The 19,905-nt window shown below is 32.8% G+C and overlaps 3 protein-coding genes across 6 annotated transcripts; all 3 read left to right on the top strand.

Moving 5' to 3' along the window:
• The first annotated feature begins 3,978 nt into the window (after positions 1-3,978).
• On the top strand, positions 3,979-7,221 carry LOC118060704 (uncharacterized). Its single transcript, XM_035073965.1, has 6 exons — positions 3,979-3,995; positions 4,034-4,107; positions 4,779-5,180; positions 5,298-5,374; positions 5,930-7,006; positions 7,099-7,221. Exons 1-6 carry the CDS (start codon positions 3,979-3,981, stop codon positions 7,219-7,221), a joined length of 1,770 nt encoding a protein of 589 aa, XP_034929856.1.
• Positions 7,222-8,658: 1,437 nt separating this feature from the next.
• On the top strand, positions 8,659-9,485 carry LOC118060574 (LOB domain-containing protein 23). The gene is made up of 2 exons (XM_035073809.1): positions 8,659-8,811; positions 9,174-9,485. Exons 1-2 carry the CDS (start codon positions 8,659-8,661, stop codon positions 9,483-9,485), a joined length of 465 nt encoding a protein of 154 aa, XP_034929700.1.
• Positions 9,486-11,181: 1,696 nt separating this feature from the next.
• On the top strand, positions 11,182-15,254 carry LOC118060563 (serine/arginine-rich splicing factor RS41). 4 transcript variants are annotated; one of them, XM_035073796.2, is made up of 6 exons: positions 11,182-11,311; positions 11,940-12,046; positions 13,552-13,664; positions 13,756-13,991; positions 14,224-14,856; positions 14,952-15,254. In XM_035073796.2, the coding sequence occupies exons 2-6, from the start codon at positions 11,941-11,943 to the stop codon at positions 14,974-14,976; spliced, it is 1,113 nt and encodes a 370-aa protein (XP_034929687.1). In that variant the 5' UTR covers positions 11,182-11,311; position 11,940; the 3' UTR covers positions 14,977-15,254. The 4 variants fall into 4 exon arrangements, with proteins under 4 accessions (XP_034929687.1, XP_073259724.1, XP_073259723.1 ...); XM_073403623.1 differs by lacking the exon at positions 11,182-11,311 and adding an exon at positions 13,009-13,340 and having other exon boundaries at positions 11,934-12,046; XM_073403622.1 differs by lacking the exon at positions 11,182-11,311 and adding an exon at positions 12,787-13,340 and having other exon boundaries at positions 11,954-12,046.
• Positions 15,255-19,905: the final 4,651 nt, after the last annotated feature.

The following is a 19,905-nucleotide window of genomic DNA, read 5'->3' as shown; positions in this document are numbered from 1 at the left end:
AGGAAACACGCAATGAATGAAGCTTAGATTCTGATGTTACTGATATACTGTAATTGGACTTGTTTCCAATCTTTTCTTGTTTTAGTTTTCTTTAAATGTTTTGTGTTTTTTTCCGGTTAGTATTTGAATGATTGTTTCATTAATAAATAAATTGATCATTATATATAAAAAGAAAGTTTGTTATAATATGTTTAATGAATCTGATTAACTGACGTCATTCAAGGAGTTAAAGCCATTCATCTTTGGACAAACAAAGACAGGAAACACGCAATGAATGAAGCTTAGATTCTCATGTTACTGATATACTGTAATTGGACTTGTTTCCAATCTTTTCTTGTTTTAGTTTTCTTTAAATGTTTTGTGTTTTTTCCGGTTAGTATTTGAATGATTGTTTCATTAATAAATAAATCGATCGTTATATATAAAAAGAAAGTTCGTTATAATATATGTAATGAATTTGATTAATTGACGTCATTCAAGGAGCTGAAGGCATTCATCTCTGGACAAACAAAGACAGGAAACACGCAATGAATGAAGCTTAGATTCTCATGTTACTGATATACTGTAATTGGACTTGTTTCCAATCTTTTCTTGTTTTAGTTTTCTTTAAATGTTTTGTGTTTTTTTCCGGTTAGTATTTGAATGATTGTTTCATTAATAAATAAATCGATCGTTATATATAAAAAGAAAGTTCGTTATAATATGTTTAATGAATCTGATTAACTAACGTCATTCAAGGAGCTGAAGGCATTCATCTCTGGACAAACAAAGATAAGAAACACGCAATGAATGAAGCTTAGATTCTCATGTTACTGATATACTGTAATTGGACTTGTTTCCAATCTTTTCTTGTTTTAGTTTTCTTTAAATTTATTGTGTTCTTTCCGACTATTATCTGAATGGTTGTTTCGTTAATAAATAAATCGATCGTTATATATAAAAAGAAAGTTCGTTATAATATATTTAATGAATCTGATTAACTAATGTCATTCAAGGAGCTGAAGGCATTCATCTCTGGACAAACAAAGACAAGAAACACGCAATGAATGAAGCTTAGATTCTCATGTTACTAATATACTGTAATTGGACTTGTTTCCAATCTTTTCTTGTTTTAGTTTTCTTTAAATGTTTTGTGTTTTTTTCCGGTTAGTATTTGAATGATTGTTTCATTAATAAATAAATCGATCGTTATATATAAAAAGAAAATTTGTTATAATATATTTAATGAATCTGATTAACTGACGTCTTTCAAGGAGCTGAAGGCATTCATCTCTGGACAAACAAAGACAAGAAACACGCAATGAATGAAGCTTAGATTCTCATGTTACTGATATACTGTAATTGGACTTGTTTCCAATCTTTTCTTGTTTTAGTTTTCTTTAAATTTATTGTGTTCTTTCCGACTATTATCTGAATGGTTGTTTCGTTAATAAATAAATTGATCGTTATATATAAAAAGAAAGTTCGTTATAATATGTTCAATGAATTTGATTAACTAACGTCATTCAAGGAGCTGAAGGCATTCATCTCTGGACAAATAAAGACAGGAAACACGAAATGAATGAAGCTTAGATTCTGATGTTACTGATATACTGTAATTGGACTTGTTTCCAATCTTTTCTTGTTTTAGTTTTCTTTAAATGTTTTGTGTTTTTTTTCCGGTTAGTATTTGAATGATTGTTTCATTAATAAATAAATCAATCATTATATATAAAAAGAAAGTTCGTTAAAATATGTTTAATGAATCTGATTAACTGACGTCATTCAAGGAGCTGAAGGCATTCATCTCTGGACAAACAAAGACATGAAACACACAATGAATGAAGCTTAGATTTTGATGTTACTGATATACTGTAATTGGACTTGTTTCCAATCTTTTCTTATTTTAGTTTTCTTTAAATTTATTGTGTTTTTTCTGGTTATTATTTGAATGATTGTTTAATTAATAAATAAATCGATCTTTATATATAAAAATAAAGCTCGTTATTCCAGCACTAAGATTGATACTATTTTATAATTAACTAATCATATTTTCCTATCATCTTAATTCAAGATTTTTTTTCTTTGTAAACACAAGATAAATCATTAATAAAAAAAAATCAATTTAATTTTATATTCCCATATCCCTACATATATAGGAATAAAACGAAAAGAAGGAAAATTTTAAATGAAAGACTGTGTGAAATCTTCTAGAGAAAGAACTTTTTTATAAGAATCTATTATTTTTGGCAAATTACATTGAATGCTAATTTCACACTAGATTTCAGTATTAATTAGGTTCAATTCAGTGGTCTAATCCACCACATTGTCTTTACAAGTTATCTATTTTTCTTCCCCTTTTGTCTTCTAAAAATATACAGTGACATGAACGAGCTAGATTTGGAGGGGAAAAATTTAGAAAAAAAATAAATAAATTGGATTTTATACAAGCGGCATTGCCCCACTACATGCCTTGTATAACCAATCGAGCGACAAATGTAGAACATCTTTTGTACTCACTCCTAACTGCACTTGCACCTCGACGCTATAAAATCCCCCTTTCAGGTCTTAATACATTCACAACATAGCTAGCAAGCTTGAGAAACAATGGCATCCATTCAATCTTCCAGTGCCCCAAACTCCTCCCTCTCGAATTTAATCCATATTTTAATTGTAGATGATGATTCTACATCTCTTTCTGTTGTTTCAGCAACGCTGAAAACATTTAGCTACAAAGGTATATGAGTGAGATCTTGCTGCTAGCTTGCCATGTCTTCAATTCTAGCGTGGATTCATGCTCTCATGGTCCATGGTTAATTCCTAGCAGTTTATGCCATTTTCATCAATAATTTAGTGATAAAGTTTCTTGGATTTCTATTTGTTAATATAAGCATAAACCAAAGATTTAAGTTATTTTTTAAAGTCCTAATTTCTTAGATTTGTTTACTCGTTGTTTTCTCAATCTTATTTCTTGATTTCTAGATCAATTGAATCTAATTTTTTCTTTTTAATATCATATGGCCAATGAATTGATGAGGCTGGATATGAACGCACGTTTTTCTTTATTTCTACAATACCAAGGATCTTTTTCCATTTTTTGTTTTAAAAAAGAGAGAGGATCCTTTTCCATTTCAGCCGTTGTTGATCCATCTATATCACTAACAAATCAAAATTTAAATCATATTTTCACAGTCAATTTTTTTAATTGATGTTTCTCCTTTGTGGATTATCTTGCATTACATGAATGGTTTCTACAAACTTTGAGATTGGTTTTATTTTTTTTTGTTATTTTTAATCATTATTATCATTATCCTTTCATTCTTTTCTCTTGTTTTCTGCTAGATCTTATACCTGTATTGTTTTTTTTTTTTTTTTCAATTTCAAAACTTACATATGGTTAACAATTGGATAATTTGTCATTGCATGCATGGTTTTTCAGCCATTAAATTTCAAGCAGTATGGAGTTAGGGTTTTATACTCATTCTACTCCTTTGTATCTAATACCAGTGAAAATGGTTTTTTTTTTTTTTTTTTCCTTTGACCTCTTATTTTTTTTGCTTAAGAGTTAATATTTGATTTTTCTCTCTCTCGAAAAGTAAGGTCAATAATCAAAATTTATTTTTTTAAAAAATAATTCAATCTCTTTTTTCCTTCATCTTTAAAATTAAAGCATGAAACTAAATCTTTGGCCCTTACAAAAGTAACTTGTTCTCTTTCTATTTATTTAAGCCTCTTTTTTCTTAAATCTTTAGCCTTTCTAGTATGATTTATGAATATTATTCTTGCGTGATGCTTGTTTTATCTTTTGATGTCTTGATTTAACAAAGTATTTGAGAACTATAACTGATAAAGACGAGAGAAAAATTATTAAAATCATCGAATTTTCTATTTTGATATTAAATTTGTAATCAACGATTTATTATCTTATAATGTTGTCTTCTTTGCTGACAGACAATCGCGAGCTGGAACTTATTGTGGTCACAGTCAAGAACCCATTTGATGCTTTATCAACTCTTCGACTGAAAAGGGGTTTAATTGACGTAGTTGTGTCGGACCTCCATATGCCTGAGATGAATGGCATGGAACTACAAAAACAAGTGGAAGAAGAATTCCAGCTTCCTGTGATTAGTAAGTGTAGTACTCAATTTACCTCTTCTTCGTTTATGACATGGGATGAACATGTCTATGTATAAAACACCTATATATATATGTATATATAGGTTTGATCTATATATATATAGATAAATTGGATAGATGCTAGATTCAATTTCTAAATAAATAGATTCGATCGATATTAAATCTAAAACTGACATGAAAGATGATACATTTATGTAAAAATATACATTTATATATAAATAAATAAATAGATTCGATCGGTTGAATCTAAAACTAAAACTCAAATTATCATCAATTTTATTAATAATTTAATTTAAAATGTTAGACTTGCAGTAAAATAATTAGAAATATATTGTTAAATAACAAAAGAATATATATAAAAATAACACTAAAAAGAGTAATATAATGTTAAATATTAGAAAAATATGACAAGATAAAACTCAACTTGTATATTTTTGAAGTTTTTATTCATTATTTGTTTTATATATTTAACATTTTTAAAAATATTATAAGATTCGAACTCATTATCTATATAATTAATTACTATATAAATCACACCCTGTTAATTTATTGCAAAGTTATCCACTAATGTATTCCTTGCATTATTGATCTTTAAATTAGATTTTCTGTTTATTTATTTTTTTGTCGAAGCTTTTCTGATTTCTGTATCATTTCTAATGCAGTAATGTCCTCAGACGACAGTAAGAACGTCATATTAAGAAGTTTAGAGGGTGGTGCTGCGTTTTATATAGTGAAACCATTTAGCAAAGATGATCTCAAGAATGTGTGGCATTATGCAGTTGCAATCAAAACAGGTGACTCCCTTACAATCAAGGCAATAGAAGGCTCTCGAGAACCATCATCTTCTACATTGGTTGAGAGATTATCCCTTGAAGATGTGAACTCTGCAACATCTATCAATGGTGAAAAACTTTCTAGAAAAAATGGAAGAAAGGAAGAAAGAAAGAGCACAAGGGAAGATCAGGAGGTAGATAGCCAGCCTGCCTCGAAAAAGCCTAAGGTGGTTTGGACTCACTCACTTCACAACCGGTTTTTGCTGGCCTTGAACCATATAGGGCTAGACAGTAAGCAGAATCTTTTTGATTTCTTTTTTATATATATTTTTTGCATCTACAAGACCTTTTACTTTTCCAAATTTTGTTTGTTGTGATGCTTTTCTTTGTACGTTCAAATCTATGTAGAGGCTGTTCCAAAAAGAATTCTTGAATGCATGAGGGTGCGAGGGCTGTCAAGAGAAAATATTGCCAGTCACTTACAGGTTTGTGTTTGTATAGTTTAGCACTCTTAAATCATGCTTCTCAATAGATCGATTTAGCTTTGCTCATATTATTTCATATAAGAGGAGAAGAAATACATTTTTCAAATAATTTATGGTACACTTTTAGGGCTTGCAAGAAAATGAGTTCTCATACTAAAATCATTCACTTCTAAATTTCATGCACTTAATTAAGTAGATCAATATTGTTTATTAATCAATTGATTTTTTTTTTTTTTTTTTAACTTTTGGTTTTCACCATATATGCTAAGATTTGAATATTGTACATTTATAATCTATTCTTTTATACTCTATTCAGAAAAATAAAAATAAAAAGTTAACCAACGATTGGTAAAAGAATGCCAAATCCTTGCCTTAGCATCCTGACATTTTATACATGAGATTTATATATATTAATGGCATATAGTTATCGACTATAAACCTTTCTTTTCCTAGTTTTCGAAAGAAGAAAAATAATGCATCCTAACTAACTAAACACATTTTTATGCTATTATAATAACCTGTCACTGACACAATTATGTCTTGATCATTTCACAGAAGTATCGAATCTTCCTTAAAAAGGTTGCAGAGAGCGGTGGTTGTTCACCGGAGGACTTGTCAGGACGAGATCCTAGGACATACTTTGCACCTAGCCAGCTCTTTATGATGTTAAAAAATGCCCAGCAGGAATATTCCCGACGAGTAACAAGAGGATCGATTCAACCTGGTCGCGGAGGGAACAGCATTCCAGCTCTTGGTGGTTCCAGTTTCAGGAACTTGAATTCTCCAAACCAACAAGCTCCGAGCAACAACTCCATGCTTCAATCACCATACGGGCAGTCTCGTTTATTCGGCAACGCTAATTATGCTAATCAGGCAAACCAAATAGGATCAGGACTGGAATCATCAAACTATAGTATTGGAGCAAACATGCCTTCTCATGGAGCTGTGATCCCTAATAGCCCCACTCATGGTACAAGTCCAATGCAAATGTACCATCCACACAATCAAGCAAGATCATATCTTCAGAATCTTGGCAGCCCACCACTAATTAACAGGTTTGGTGGTGTTGGAATTCAGGCTACCAACTACGGGTCAGGAGATGGGGATATTGGAATCATCAACAATTCCTTGAACACCATTAATAATTATGTTGGAATTCGTGTGACTCCCGATGGACGCCTCATTGGATCAGGCCACATGCAACTCAATATGAATGAACTATCAAGTGGTTTTAGTGATGGTGGTCATCCTTGCTTGATGAATTGGGCTCGTAATGGCAACATGAACGCTGCATCTATAGGGTTTAATATAGCGCCAGCAAATTATGTGGCTCAAAGGGAATCCTTTTCTGCTGGTTTTGAGGGTGCAAACCAATTCTTCCCACCAGCACCATTCACTGATGTTTATCATGGGAATAGTACTCCAATGCTGCTGCCACCACCGCCACCACCACCACAGCACCTGCAGCTTGGTCTTGGAAACGGAGGACAAAATGACAATGTGTTTGGCCTCATGAACAACAGCCCTCATATCTTGGGTGGGAATTCTAATCAACAGCCACATATTGGCCACGGTGAACTGAATGTTAGCGACATGCTTTGGGAACCAACCAACAATCCACCAGCTTATCAGGTTCTAAAAGATCACTGTTTTTAGTCTTCTTTGTTTCTCAGACAACCAAATTTCTTGATGAAATTATCATCTTATTCCTGCTACATATGCAGCTTCCACAAGGTGTTGATCAAATGAGCACTCTCTTGCATGAACTCCTGACTCCGTACTTCTTGAACTCACTTCACATTGATGACGACACTCCTTGGAATGAACAACCTTCTAGCCAGGCATGAATATGTCTTGCTTATCATTCCCCTTTTAATTTTCGGCTAATCATTTACATAATATGCTATATATTATCTAGTTGGTAATCTTTTCGTCGAACAAAAATTCTTGGATTATCATTCTTTGTAGGTTCAAAGTGGAGAAGGAGCTATGAACCCCATCTCCGGAAGCGATGCTAATTCAATGGATGTATATTTTCCAAACTTTGATCAGGCAAGTACATAATACACAAATTCTACTCTCAGTAAGCACAATTAAGTGCTTTTAATTGCATTTACAATATTTAACAACTAACCTTTTTCTTAAATTCCTACTTATATATACATATTGTGCGTGCAGCAAAATGGCAATATTGGTGACCTTGTGGATTCTGAGCTCAATAACCCTCAACCAGTTGACAATGGGCCAACAGGAAATCAGGCATGTCAACAACAACACCACACACACACACACACACTAAAGCATGCATGCAAGCACATATATAACTTCATATACATGTATCTATTACTCTCATTGATGAGGTATTACAAAATGTTTAAATGTAGCTAATTCCTAATAATTAAATTTTTATTTCGAATATTTCAGGCTTGGGATGATGGTTTGCTGGAGTCTTTGTTTGGAAAATGATTCCCTCTCGAGGGAGTAACAGCTTATGCAAGGATCGAAGTCCAATCATGAAGAAATTAAGTTCTAAATAGTATAGCATAGTATATTTTAATTCCGAATAATCGTGGCTTGGCCATTGGTGTTTATCTTCGATGCAAAGACTTCGTTTAATTTCTAGTGTTTGTTTTCATAGTTTATGAACATGCAAGTATGCTTGTTGGACATCTATAATAAATATTTTAAAGCCTTTGATCCTTACCTGGCATGAGTTACATGTTCTGCATGACTGTATGTGAGTCATTGCGTTGCGTTTTGTAATTTAAAGCTTAAATTCTTGTTTTATTTTTATTATCTTGAAAATTCTCAAACTAGTAATTATTTTTTCCATTATCAATACATAATTATATTATGCAGCTAGCTTGCACCAATTGCCTCGGAGAAATACTTTATAGCCCAAAACTTTCCAATCATAATTATTTTTCCTATAAAAAATTAAGAAATGGCTTGACTCGTATATTTTTGGCAAGCAAAAGCATGAATGGAAGAGGAAACAAAACCTTTGATTATAAGTCCACTCTTAGCCATCCTTAATTCTCTCCAAAATTTAGAATGTAATTCCAATCTCATCAACTTTCCTTCCTCAACCTCAATTTCAAAAAACGTAGCCGTTGGAAAATCTCTATTTCTACTTTACCTCTAGACATGATGCTCTCTTATATTCAACATCAGGACAGTACTGGAAATCTCAACTGGATTTTCGTTCAAGAACAAAAAAAGATTGAGAGAATCTTTGCATAGTTAAGAATATTTTTCATTAGATTTTCTTTGGATTCTTCAGGATGATTTCTGGTCGTTGTGCAGCTTGCAAGTATTTGAGAAGGAGATGTCCTTCAGATTGCATTTTCTCTCCTTACTTTCCTTCTAATAGTCCTCAAAGATTTGCTTGCGTTCACAGAATCTATGGCGCCAGTAATGTTGCAAAAATGCTCCAGGTAATTATCTTAATTTGATAAATATATATCATATCTATCTCATATATATGTTTTCAATCTTTCTAGCTCTTCAACTAAAATATTATTCGTTAAAATATAGTAGTTCCATATATACCATTTGCATTCAAGCTACATAGGAGAGAATAAAATAGAGAGGACATAATTTTTAATAATCCAATTTCTTCTTCTTCTTCTTCTTCTTCTTCTTCTTATTATTATTATTATTATAAAGTAAAAAACCACAACAATTAGCCTAGAAAACTATTTCACTACGTGTTGACTTTAGTTAGATCAGATTTTGACATCTTAGACACTTTTACTCGCCAGTGAAATTTCTGATGATTTCCTCTTGGTTATTCCAGCAACTCCCAGCACATTTAAGAGCTGAAGCAGCAAACTCATTGTATTATGAGGCACAAAGCAGAACTCAGGACCCTGTCTATGGTTGTGTAGGGATTATCTCCGTACTACACCAACAAATTCACGGTGTAGAAAGCCAACTAGCTAAAACAAAAGCTGAAATTGCAGTCCTCAATTCCCTTGCAGAAGAACCTGCTCGAATTCAAGAAAATGAAGTAGAAGCTAGCATCAACAATTTCTTGCTGGAACAAGACAGTATTGCTTCTGGCCAATATTTTAGCCATTCCACTTATATTCCTTCTAACTTTATTTAGTCTTGTTGTTCTAAAATAATTAATAAAACCAGCCAATCTTGAATTTTTTCTCTCTTTTTCATGTGTCCCAAGGAATTCCTTCTCTTTATGGTGTGAGTTCGATATACACCCATGACTCAACAAATCAAAACTCACACATGTTTGTATTAGGAAATGTTAGAAAGAAAAATTGCAAGAAAGTAGCTAGCAAAATTGGCCTTCTTAATCAATTATGTCTCAAAATTATGAAAAATATTGGATAGTTTGTACCTTTTAGTTACTTGTCTTATAAAAGAAAAAAAAAAAGAGATAGTTGAGTACGGATGGTACATATCTCTATTCTTCATATTTTAAAATAATAAAAATTTATTGGATAATAACATGATAATTTAGCGGTGAGTAAAAAAATTAAAAAATTAATTAAATAAAAAAAATTAAAAATAAATAACTGAAAAAATCAAACCGTAAAAAAAAATCAATTAAAATTTAAAAAAAATCGACCAATTCGGTTTTTTAAATTTAAAATTGAAAAAAACTGAGACAAAACCAAAAAAACTAAGTCAAAACTGAGCAAAACTGGTTTTTATCTTAAAAAATCAAACTGAATTGAACTGAAACCAGTCTGTTTGAACCGGTTTCGGTTCAGTTTTGATTTTTTTTAAAAAAAAAATTTTAGTTTAATTATTATTTTTTTGATAAAAACTAAATTGAACAAAAATATATACACCCCTGTGACAAGTGATTTATTCTTACATCCGAGTCTATAAACTATTTTTGATCTTGAAGTATAAACCAATACAAACCCTGCGAAGAGTTATAAACCATGAGATTCAAAAGATTTTCTTTTCATATAAAAAAGGAAATGTCAAAAATTTGGATTTGAACTCTAATCGTTGCAATCAAGTCCCTTGATTAGATACGGGCATTAACTTTCCATTTGTTCTCTTTTAAGAGATGACAGAATTCTTATGAAATATTGTATTAGTGTAGGATTCTATTTTAAAATCATATGATCTCTATATATGACTAACACATTTTTAAAAAAGAATTTATCAACATCATGACTATAATATCACAAAGATCATTCTATATATATATTGGTTATATATCTATAATATATAAGAGGGAGTATCACTTTGGATCATATGGTTTTTGAACCAAATCCAACTGAATGAAATAACTAAAATAATTAGATTGGTTTGGTTTTATATTTGTTAAGACTAAATAAATCTAATTTAAATTAATAAACCTTTAAATAAGCTATTTTTAATAGGTTTTGATTTAATGAGCATTTAATTTACAGTAAATTTTATTAATTTGGTTCAATTTGATTGTTTTAATTTGATTTAAATCAGTTTTTTTTGTTTGGTTTGTAAAATCTGAAATCAAAACTGAAATAACCCAATTAATTAATTTGTTTAATAAAATTATTCAATAAACTTAAAAAACTGATTAATTAGATTAAATTTCAGATTAATTTATATAATTATTTCAATTAATTTGATAGCCTCCAATAGTATGTAATCGCACATGCAGCTTTCAAAAACCCAAAAAAAAAAAAAAAAAAACTATAGATCTTCTTGGGGTTTTCTTTACTTTAAATTATTCCCTGCTTTTGTTTAAACTTTTAGGGACTGTTTCGAAATTGGAAAAAACAATAGGGACGTTTTTCTAAAACAAAACTCACTAGATCTTCCTCCTATTTATCACAACTCCCAAGCTGTAATCGTCAAAACTCAAGAGTAAAAATCTCTCTTTCACAGACCAAAACGCAGTTGTTTTGTTGACTCTTTCAAATTAGGTTTTCAATCAAAGCTTCAACTCAACTAAATCGCCGCTTTCAACAGGTAACCAGAATCAAATCAATCAATTAATTTTCCTTTTGGTTCCCTAGACAGCCCGAGAAGATGCTTGATTTCTTAGAAACTAAGCTAAATATTTGATCTTTTTTTAGATCTGGTTGCCATTTTTTTGTAGATCTGTTAATTAAGGTTTCATTTTATGGATCTGATTCGGATTTCTTAACTTTTCTGTTGTTGATGGCTGTTCATTAAAAAATTTGGGTACTTTTTTTTAGGGTTTCTTGAAAAAAATTGGGTACTTTTTTTTAGGGTTTCTTGAAGAAACCTAGTCGAGCCTGAAATAGCCTCTGAAACTCGTTAAAAATGTGTAACTTGCAAAAAATAAAATAAAAATGGAAAGGCTTTATGGGTAAAATAATGAAAACCCATAGGCCATAGTTGATTCAGCGGCATGATTATTTGACAAAATAATGAGATTAAGACTTAAAGATGTAAACTTTGAGATTTTAACTTGAATTATTCAAGGTTTTTTTAAGAACCCATTGGAAGATACTGATGTTAGACGTGTAATATTTTGTTTAACAGAGCAAAGCTTGCGCTGCTGTATTTTTTCCTTTCCTTTCCTTTTCCTTTTCTTTTTATCTCATTTATTAGAATGTGTGTGGTCAAGCAGAATGAGGTCTATCTTTTGTGGGAACTTTGAGTATGATGCAAGACAGACTGAGCTGGAACGGCTATTCAAACGATATGGGAGAGTTGAACGGGTGGATATGAAAGCTGGTAAGTTTATGTTCCTTCCTCACTAACTAATTAAGTCTGTGTAAAGTTGCTTCCATTAGTTTTTGTTGTAGCTTTTTTTTTCCTACTCGAAAAGATCTGTTATGTGGCAGATTATTTAACAGCCTTTCATGTAGATAGTAAAATTGATAAATGCAGGAATTGTGAGGGTTTGGAGTTTTTTGTGTTATATGAAGAGAGTTTTTGAGATAATTTCAATGAAGAAAAGGTTTTTCCCTTTTGGACTAAAGTTTAATAATGAACAATGAATTCTTGGGTCAATTTTTGAGAAGGTTTATATATATATTTTTTTAATATGAAAAAAAATATTAATAATATAAATGATAGATGTTATGATAGTATTGGTTGATGTAGCATTCAATTTTATTCCACTAGAATGAAAAAAAAGCACATTGTGAGTGCAGATTGACAAGTGGTAGGGGCAGACATGGTGCTAGTTGAGTTAACTCTTGTCACTGCTGTTGTTTTTTGTTGTGAGTGAAGATGTATTAAGCCTTTTCTTAAATGTTTAACTTGAATGGTAGGGCAAGAGATGGTTGACATCCATCTGCCAGAGGTTTTAATTTTATCTTGAGAATAATTGATTTTTATCTTAGTAGACAAGGCATATTTAATTTCAAGTTAATTAGAGAATAATGTTTAATGCTTTCCAACTGGATGTGGAAAACATCATTTAAAAATTATGCATACATTGTTCTGGAATTAATTGGAAAGTCTGTCAGCAACCAGCCGAGCCAGTGGGACCAGACTCCCATTCTTATGCGTGGCCCTTTCCCTTCCTACCAGTAGCTCAACAGCTTGATTGGGACATTCAGCAGACTGTGACTCAGCGGCATTTATCATCCTTTGTTGAGTTCTAGTGGGGGTTCAGGATTTATTAATGAAAAAAGAAAAGTATTGTTTTGAAGCATAAACCCCCATACTCAACATTTTCTTTGGCGCAGGATTGTCTTGGGTAATATATACTCTTCCCGGCTTATGGATGGCTGTTCAGAACTGTACCTTTCCTGTGACAAGCATCTTCTTGTTTTCAAGAAGAATTACTCTCATCCGCAATGGCAGAACCATGCCAATTTTTCTGAGACTATTGCCTTTCATTTCTCATGACTTTTGTCCAGCCTTCAATCCCAGACATGTTTCAATATTGAAACATTGTCGACCTCACAGCAGAGGCAGCAGAATAGATGGAGAAGGCTCTCTATTTTCATTGACCCACCATGAGACATCCACATTTGGATTCTAGTTCCTTGACATCATTTAGTTCATCTCGCACAAGGTCTGTTGCTATTTCTACTGGTCACTTAGTTTATAGATTTCAGGTAGGTTGCCAAATTTTATTCAAGGGTATAGGTGGTTTGTGTGTTGCTGACCAAGAAATACCTTCTGATTATCAAAGAATCCTTTCAGGGAAGGGTTCTTGTTCCTTTTATAGTGAACATGACTATTATACATTTTACTGAGTGTCTTTTTGCTGTACTTGTATACAGGATTTGCTTTTATTTATATGGAAGATGAGAGAGATGCTGAGGACGCAATTCGAGGACTTGATCGTGTAGAATTTGGTCGCAAGGGCCGCAGACTTCATGTTGAATGGACAAAGGTAGTAACATGTTGAATGGTCTAGGTTATGAATGTGCTCAAGTGGTGCATCTTTCTTGAGCTGACTTGCTGTAATTGTTGCTATTTTGTAGCAAGAACGTGGGGCTAGACAGCCCGGTGGCTCATCAAGAAAATCTGCTAACACAAGGCCATCTAAGACTTTATTTGTTATCAACTTTGATCCACATCATACTAGGACTAAGGATTTGGAGAGGCACTTTGAGCCATATGGGAGGATAGTGAGTGTAAGGATAAGAAGAAATTTTGCATTTGTTCAGTATGAAGCACAGGAGGATGCCACTAAAGCACTGGATGCAACAAACATGAGGTTGATTTTCCTTTATCCTCTTACACGTCTCTTACCCTGTTTCTTCAGTAAATGGTGCTCTTCCTAGTTTTGGAAAATGTGAACTGTTTGCTATTTCTCAGTAGTACAATCATGATTTATCTCTCCTACTGTTTAACAATCCAGAGATCTGGGCCTGGATTTGAGTGGATCCTTCTGATTTCATGTTTTGATGCAGCTCACTAGTTCATTTATGCTTTTGTTTGTCATGCAGCAAGCTGCTGTATCGAGTTATTTCAGTTGAATATGCCGCTCGAGATGATGGTGAAAGGAGGGATGGATACAGTCCTGATAGAAGTCGTGATAGGTCACCTGATAGGCGAGGGCATGATAGGAGGCGTTCTCCAAGTCCTTACCGAAGAGAAAGGGGAAGCACTGATTATGTCCATGGCTCTAGTCCTTATCGCAAAGAGAGGGTTAGCCCAGATTCTGGATGTCGCCGCAGCCCTAGCCCCTATAGGAGAGATAGGGCTAGTCCTGACTATGGCCGTGGTTCAACTCGTAGTCCTTCCAGGAGAGAGAGGGCTGGCAGTGACCATGGCCATGGCCCCAGCCGTGGTCCTCACCGCAAGGACAAGGCTAGTCCTGTCAATGGTAATGGCCCTAGTGATAGTCCTTATCAAAGGGAAGAAAGGCTTAGCCCTGAAAATGGTCGTGTCCCGAGCCATAGTCCATATGGAAGAGAAAGGTCTAACCCAGACAAAGCCCGTGGCTCCAGCCATAGTCCCTTTGAAAGAGATGGGTCTAGCCCTGAAAATGGTCAATGGAGAAGCCCAAGCTCCAATCCTGACAAGAGGGACAGTGCAATTGGAAGAGTTGAAAGCCCCAGGCATGAGAGATACCACAGGTATGTATCTTAATGCTGTGTTTTATCTTAATGACTTGTTTTAATTTCATGTTTCATTCATCTTTCTAACCCAATATTCTGATCCAATGTTGCAGTCAATCACCAGCAGCAGATGAATGATTCAAACTTGATCGGCCTATATGGTTTGGTTTGTCATTTGGACGGAGCTAGTTTGACAATCTCAATATATGCCTCACCTTTTCCATCACAACGAACTATCACGAGTGCTAGATTGCAAGTTATGCCCGAAATGTGGGATCTAGTTTGTGCCAGTTTGTAGTCTTGTGCTTTCAATTTCTCTGCAAAAACTGAGGTGGATTCTGTTGGTTTTGAACTTAATAGAAACCTTTATGTCAAAACATGTTAGTTATATGTCACCTCTAGTGCTCATTTGCTTTGATGGTTCCTGTTGTCTGATTGCTTGGATGCCTTTTCACTTTGTGCAAATGCAATCTTCTGATTATTCCGAGGGCGACGACGGTTAAGGGGGTCGCTATTCTTTCTTTCATGAAAAACCAAGGATGGTGCGTGGCTTGGTTTTTTATTATCCTCCCTCTTGATCGAATGGTTTGTATGTCCATATTGCAGCCGCACCCTTGAACATCATTATAGCAAGGCCGTGACTGTGCCTTTGAAGTGCCAGAATTGGCCCATTCTAATATGTTTTGTTGTGCACGCAAGATAGCACAGGATTATAAGAATAATGGAGGGGAGAAGAGATCTATTATTGCTTGATTTGATGTCAATGGCCGGCCGTTTTGCTGGTGATTCTACTTTCCAATAAAGTGTTTTCAACCGACCTGTATTTTTAAGAAAATTTAAATTATTTTATTTGTTTTGAAAAATAATTATAGAAAATATTTTAATATACTTAGATGATCGTTATCATATTTGGAATATCATCAAATTTCCAAAGTAGGGTTGCCGCCCTTCGCACAAAGTCAAGAACAAAATGGTTGGTTTATGTGTTAGGATTCGATCACCTAGCCCCTTTCAAATCCTTCATGGAGACGTATTATATTTATGTTCAATTACCTTAGTTGCGAAGTACTTCAAGCTACGATGCATCATAGGCGTAGAAAGGATTTTCTATCAAATGAATAATTAACCTATCTCCAGATCAAATTTTTCAAGAGTAGGTCCATATTAGGTTTGGATCTTCACTTGTATCTTATTTATCCCAGAGTCAGCTCATTTTTATGTAATTTTCAGCAAAAGACCACCTCAGTTCACTGTTTATAATCTAATTCTGATGTGGACTGATGCCTTTATGAAGAACTGATCCTCAGCCAATATGGAGTGTTCTTTCAAGTCTCAATTAGATATATAGGTGTTTAATACATGTTAATGAATATGGTATTATGATATTAGATGGAAGGGACGGAATACATTTGATCAGAGAAACAAAAATAAAAAAATATAAAATACATGTGTTCTTAGAACAGTTTTAGAGTGAATTTTTATTCTTTCAAAACAGAAAATAAATGGAAACATGTCTTCTTTATCTCGATCATTTTTTTTTATCTTAAAATAATAATCGAGCACCACCCTGACGAATTCTATTGCGTATGCAAATGAGATACTACCAAGAAGCAGTTTTTCCATCGTAATCCTATCAAGTCACGTCCAGTCCTGTTTACTGAAACATTATATTGTAAATGCCGTGCAAAAATAAAAAAAAATAAAAACAGGATCATAATAGTTATGAAATGTCAATGTTACAACTGTTTATTTTCAATGATTTAGCCCTCCCATCATGAACTGTTTGTAATTCTAACACAGCAGTGTATGATTTCACCATTGTTTCTTCTTCGAATGACACTCTCCATTTGACTAACTTATAGTATAGAAAAGACCATATGAAAGTGAATACTCTAGGCTTGCATGTGTGTCCTGATGCCCAATAATGGTGGCAATAAATAATTGCAAATCTCTATCATCGAAGCAAGTTGCTTCCACCCAATTTTATATTTCCCAACACAGATCATCAATGCAAGCTGCTTCCTGCTATCCCTTTCTCTGTTTTTTTCCCCCTCAAAATCTGCTGATAATGATAATCTTGCTCTTCCCAGGCAAAAGCTTCCTCATGGACTGGTGCCTAATTTTTCCCGAAATTTCAAGAGCAGCCCACTTGTCATTTTGGGTCCCACAAACATGTGATTTTCAGAGTTTTTTTTTTTTAATAACAGAATTGCAGATACTTTTTTCACTTTATTTCTAAAAACCTCTCCTGTTCATTTCACATCTGCTTACCTTTTCAAGGTGAGAGAAGAATTAGATAAAAAACTAGGATTGTACAAGAAACCTTGTAGCAGATTGGCAGAAAACAAAGTTGAGGACAAGACCTGACTGCATCCATGGACGAGGTTCAAGATCCATAAGAGCAGCACTTGGCATATATCTTCCACCGCTTGCTTCATTGCTCCAATTGAAGTTCTGAATCTCCATTGTATTTCCCTGTATGATTAATCTCATGTTCATCACAGATCACCTCCCAAAACTTGGCCCATGGTTTCCACATCGATCCCCTTGAATGTGAAGGACTTCTCTCATTTTGGCACCGAAGTTTGAACCTTGTTGGGGTTGATATTGAATCGGATTGAGAGATTGTTTTTTTTTTTGTATTAATTTTATTTTAAAAAAATTTTTGTGGCTAGCTTAGTTTTAAATTGAAAAAGTCAATTAGATAATGTGAAATTAACTTTTAGATAATTTAATTTTAAATTTGAGTTAGGTGATATGTATTTTTTATTATTATTATTATTATTAAATTCATTCTCATATTTTTTAACTGGTAGGCGATTTATCATTGAATCAATTAAGTCAATTAGATTATATTAATGTAATTTTTATGTAGTTTTAATTTTAAACTTAATCTAGATGAAAAGTTGGATAAAAAAGTTTAAATGTTAACTCAACAAGTAGATTTTAATAACAATATAAATAATTTTTTACAACTTATGAGTTCAACTAAGCATCCTACCTATAGTATCAACATATTAATATAGCTTATATATCAATAATAATGTTTTCACATGAAATAAAATCTAATTATTATAAACAATAAACACACTATAGCATCACGGGATAACATCATTTATCATTATCCATTTTGTGTATGATTGCTGTAATCTACATTGATTAAATATATTTTTTAATTTAATATAGATATTTGAGTGAGCTTTATACGCATCATTACTAATAAATTATACTCTGATTATGGGACTCCGGTGTCTCCACCATTGAAAAGTAAGCGAGGAACCTTTCCTCTTTTAGGTGCAAATCACTGTATGGATAACTCGCTTTCCATCAAGGCTGTCACATGAAAGGGAACATTTACAATCGGACCCCGCATCTTGTTTTTAATGACCGTTGGATCTACTACCTGTTGGGCCAAACTGACACTTGTCAGGATCTCGAGCATCACTGCCTCGTGTCTCCCATCAACCAGTACTGGAGATCTCTGGGATTCCCATTGATGCTTACCTCATCTTTATCCCCGCTTGGATTTCTTACAGATGCAGACTCCATCACATTTTCTCTTTTGAAACAGAAAATTACTGACACTATTCTTATCACTTTGCCATTGCAAATTGCACATGTTGAACATTAGTTTTTAGGGCAAGTTAGGTTTTGTAAGAATGATATAGAACCGAAGCTTATGGAGAGCTCATGAAATGATCATAAGTTCAAATTTTTATAACAGCTACATAAGTTTTTTGATAAAACAATATTATTTTATAGGATGATGATTATTTATGATGTGAATTAGGATCTAAGATAAGTAGGATGTTTCATTTATGCATCAAATATCAAATATAAATGAAATAGTTGTGAATAAGAAATAAAAATTATTATACATTGTCCAGCTATGGAGATTAGGAAGAAAATCAAATATATTTGAATTAGATAAAAGATTCAAATGTATACAAAATTAATCTAATCAAGGATACCCACTTGATCATGAAAGAAAGAAGAAGATAATAATAGTTAATTTTGTTAAAGAACTATCTCAACCCAATAGTTTAAGCTTTGAGGTGAGGTCCCAATATATAATTTATATTATTCTATAATACACTCCTTAAATGAAAGTTCTTTAGACTTAAAACTTGTATATATCTACATTATTTTGTGTTTAATTTTTATCAATTAAACGAGGATGATGAGATTTAAACTCATGGCCGCTTGATCATTAAAACTTTGATACCATGTTAAGGAACCATCTCAATCCCAACAACTCAAGCTATAAAATTATATTTTAAGATATAATTTATATTATACTTTAACAATCTTAAAAAAAAAAAAAAAAGACACAAGTCAGTGTAACGATAGCAGCAAAAAGCCTCCAATATGAGAAATGGGTTCATGGGTAATTGGCATATGCGTGTGGAACTTAAAGTAGCGGAGGGATTTAAGAGCTTTTGAAGCTGAGTAGGTAATGTCTTTAGATTTGTTTCTTCAGGAGGCAAAGCTAAACCAAACAAAACCAGATTTGAAGGTTAGGAATACTTACAGGGATGGGAAGTTCATTGTGAAATCTTGCATTATTTTAATTGACAGAATAGAGTTTAGTTCCTACTCTTTTAAGTTCAATGTTTGGATCTGTACGGCTCTTTTAAAGATTCGAATTTTTATATGGTTGGCAATTCAAAATAGACTTTGCTCAAGAGACAAGAGTATTTTTTTTTTTTTTTTTTTTTTAATGTAGCCGACCTCCTTTATATATCCTTGCACCAGTACCATAGATTGATACAATGCCAGTTTGCATGTAAATTATGAACAAAATTTATTTCGTGGTGGGGTTTTTCTGTGCGTTCCAATCACACTTGATGAGCTGCAGTTGCAATGGTCAATGATGGTAAATGGAAAGTTTGGGAGGAAAACATGGAAATTATTCTCATATGGTATTACTTGGAGTGTTTAATTAATAAAAAATAATTTAGTTTTCAATGATATTCGACGAGATCGAGAGTTTCAGAATTGTTAAGAACATTTCACTTGCACAGGAAATGATCTTCAAGTAAGTGTTGACTGCATTCAAAGCTAGAT

The sequence above is a fragment of the Populus alba genome, chromosome 12 (assembly GCF_005239225.2).
Source record: "Populus alba chromosome 12, ASM523922v2, whole genome shotgun sequence".
Lineage (NCBI taxonomy): Eukaryota > Viridiplantae > Streptophyta > Magnoliopsida > Malpighiales > Salicaceae > Populus > Populus alba.
Note: the sequence above shows the minus strand (reverse complement) of the source record. Positions and strands in the feature narration are given on the sequence as shown.

Excerpts from the sequence above, each read along its gene's own strand:
- LOC118060574 (XM_035073809.1), top strand. The coding sequence starts at position 8,659 with ATGATTTCTGGTCGTTGTGCAGCTTGCAAGTATTTGAGAAGGAGATGT. Across the intron at positions 8,812-9,173 it reads ATGTTGCAAAAATGCTCCAG|CAACTCCCAGCACATTTAAG; the intron begins GTAATTATCTTA and ends TGGTTATTCCAG.
- LOC118060563 (XM_035073796.2), top strand. The coding sequence starts at position 11,941 with ATGAGGTCTATCTTTTGTGGGAACTTTGAGTATGATGCAAGACAGACT. Across the intron at positions 12,047-13,551 it reads ACGGGTGGATATGAAAGCTG|GATTTGCTTTTATTTATATG; the intron begins GTAAGTTTATGT and ends ACTTGTATACAG. Across the intron at positions 14,857-14,951 it reads AGGCATGAGAGATACCACAG|TCAATCACCAGCAGCAGATG; the intron begins GTATGTATCTTA and ends CCAATGTTGCAG.
- LOC118060704 (XM_035073965.1), top strand. Across the intron at positions 4,108-4,778 it reads ATTCCAGCTTCCTGTGATTA|TAATGTCCTCAGACGACAGT; the intron begins GTAAGTGTAGTA and ends TTTCTAATGCAG. Across the intron at positions 7,007-7,098 it reads ACAATCCACCAGCTTATCAG|CTTCCACAAGGTGTTGATCA; the intron begins GTTCTAAAAGAT and ends CTACATATGCAG.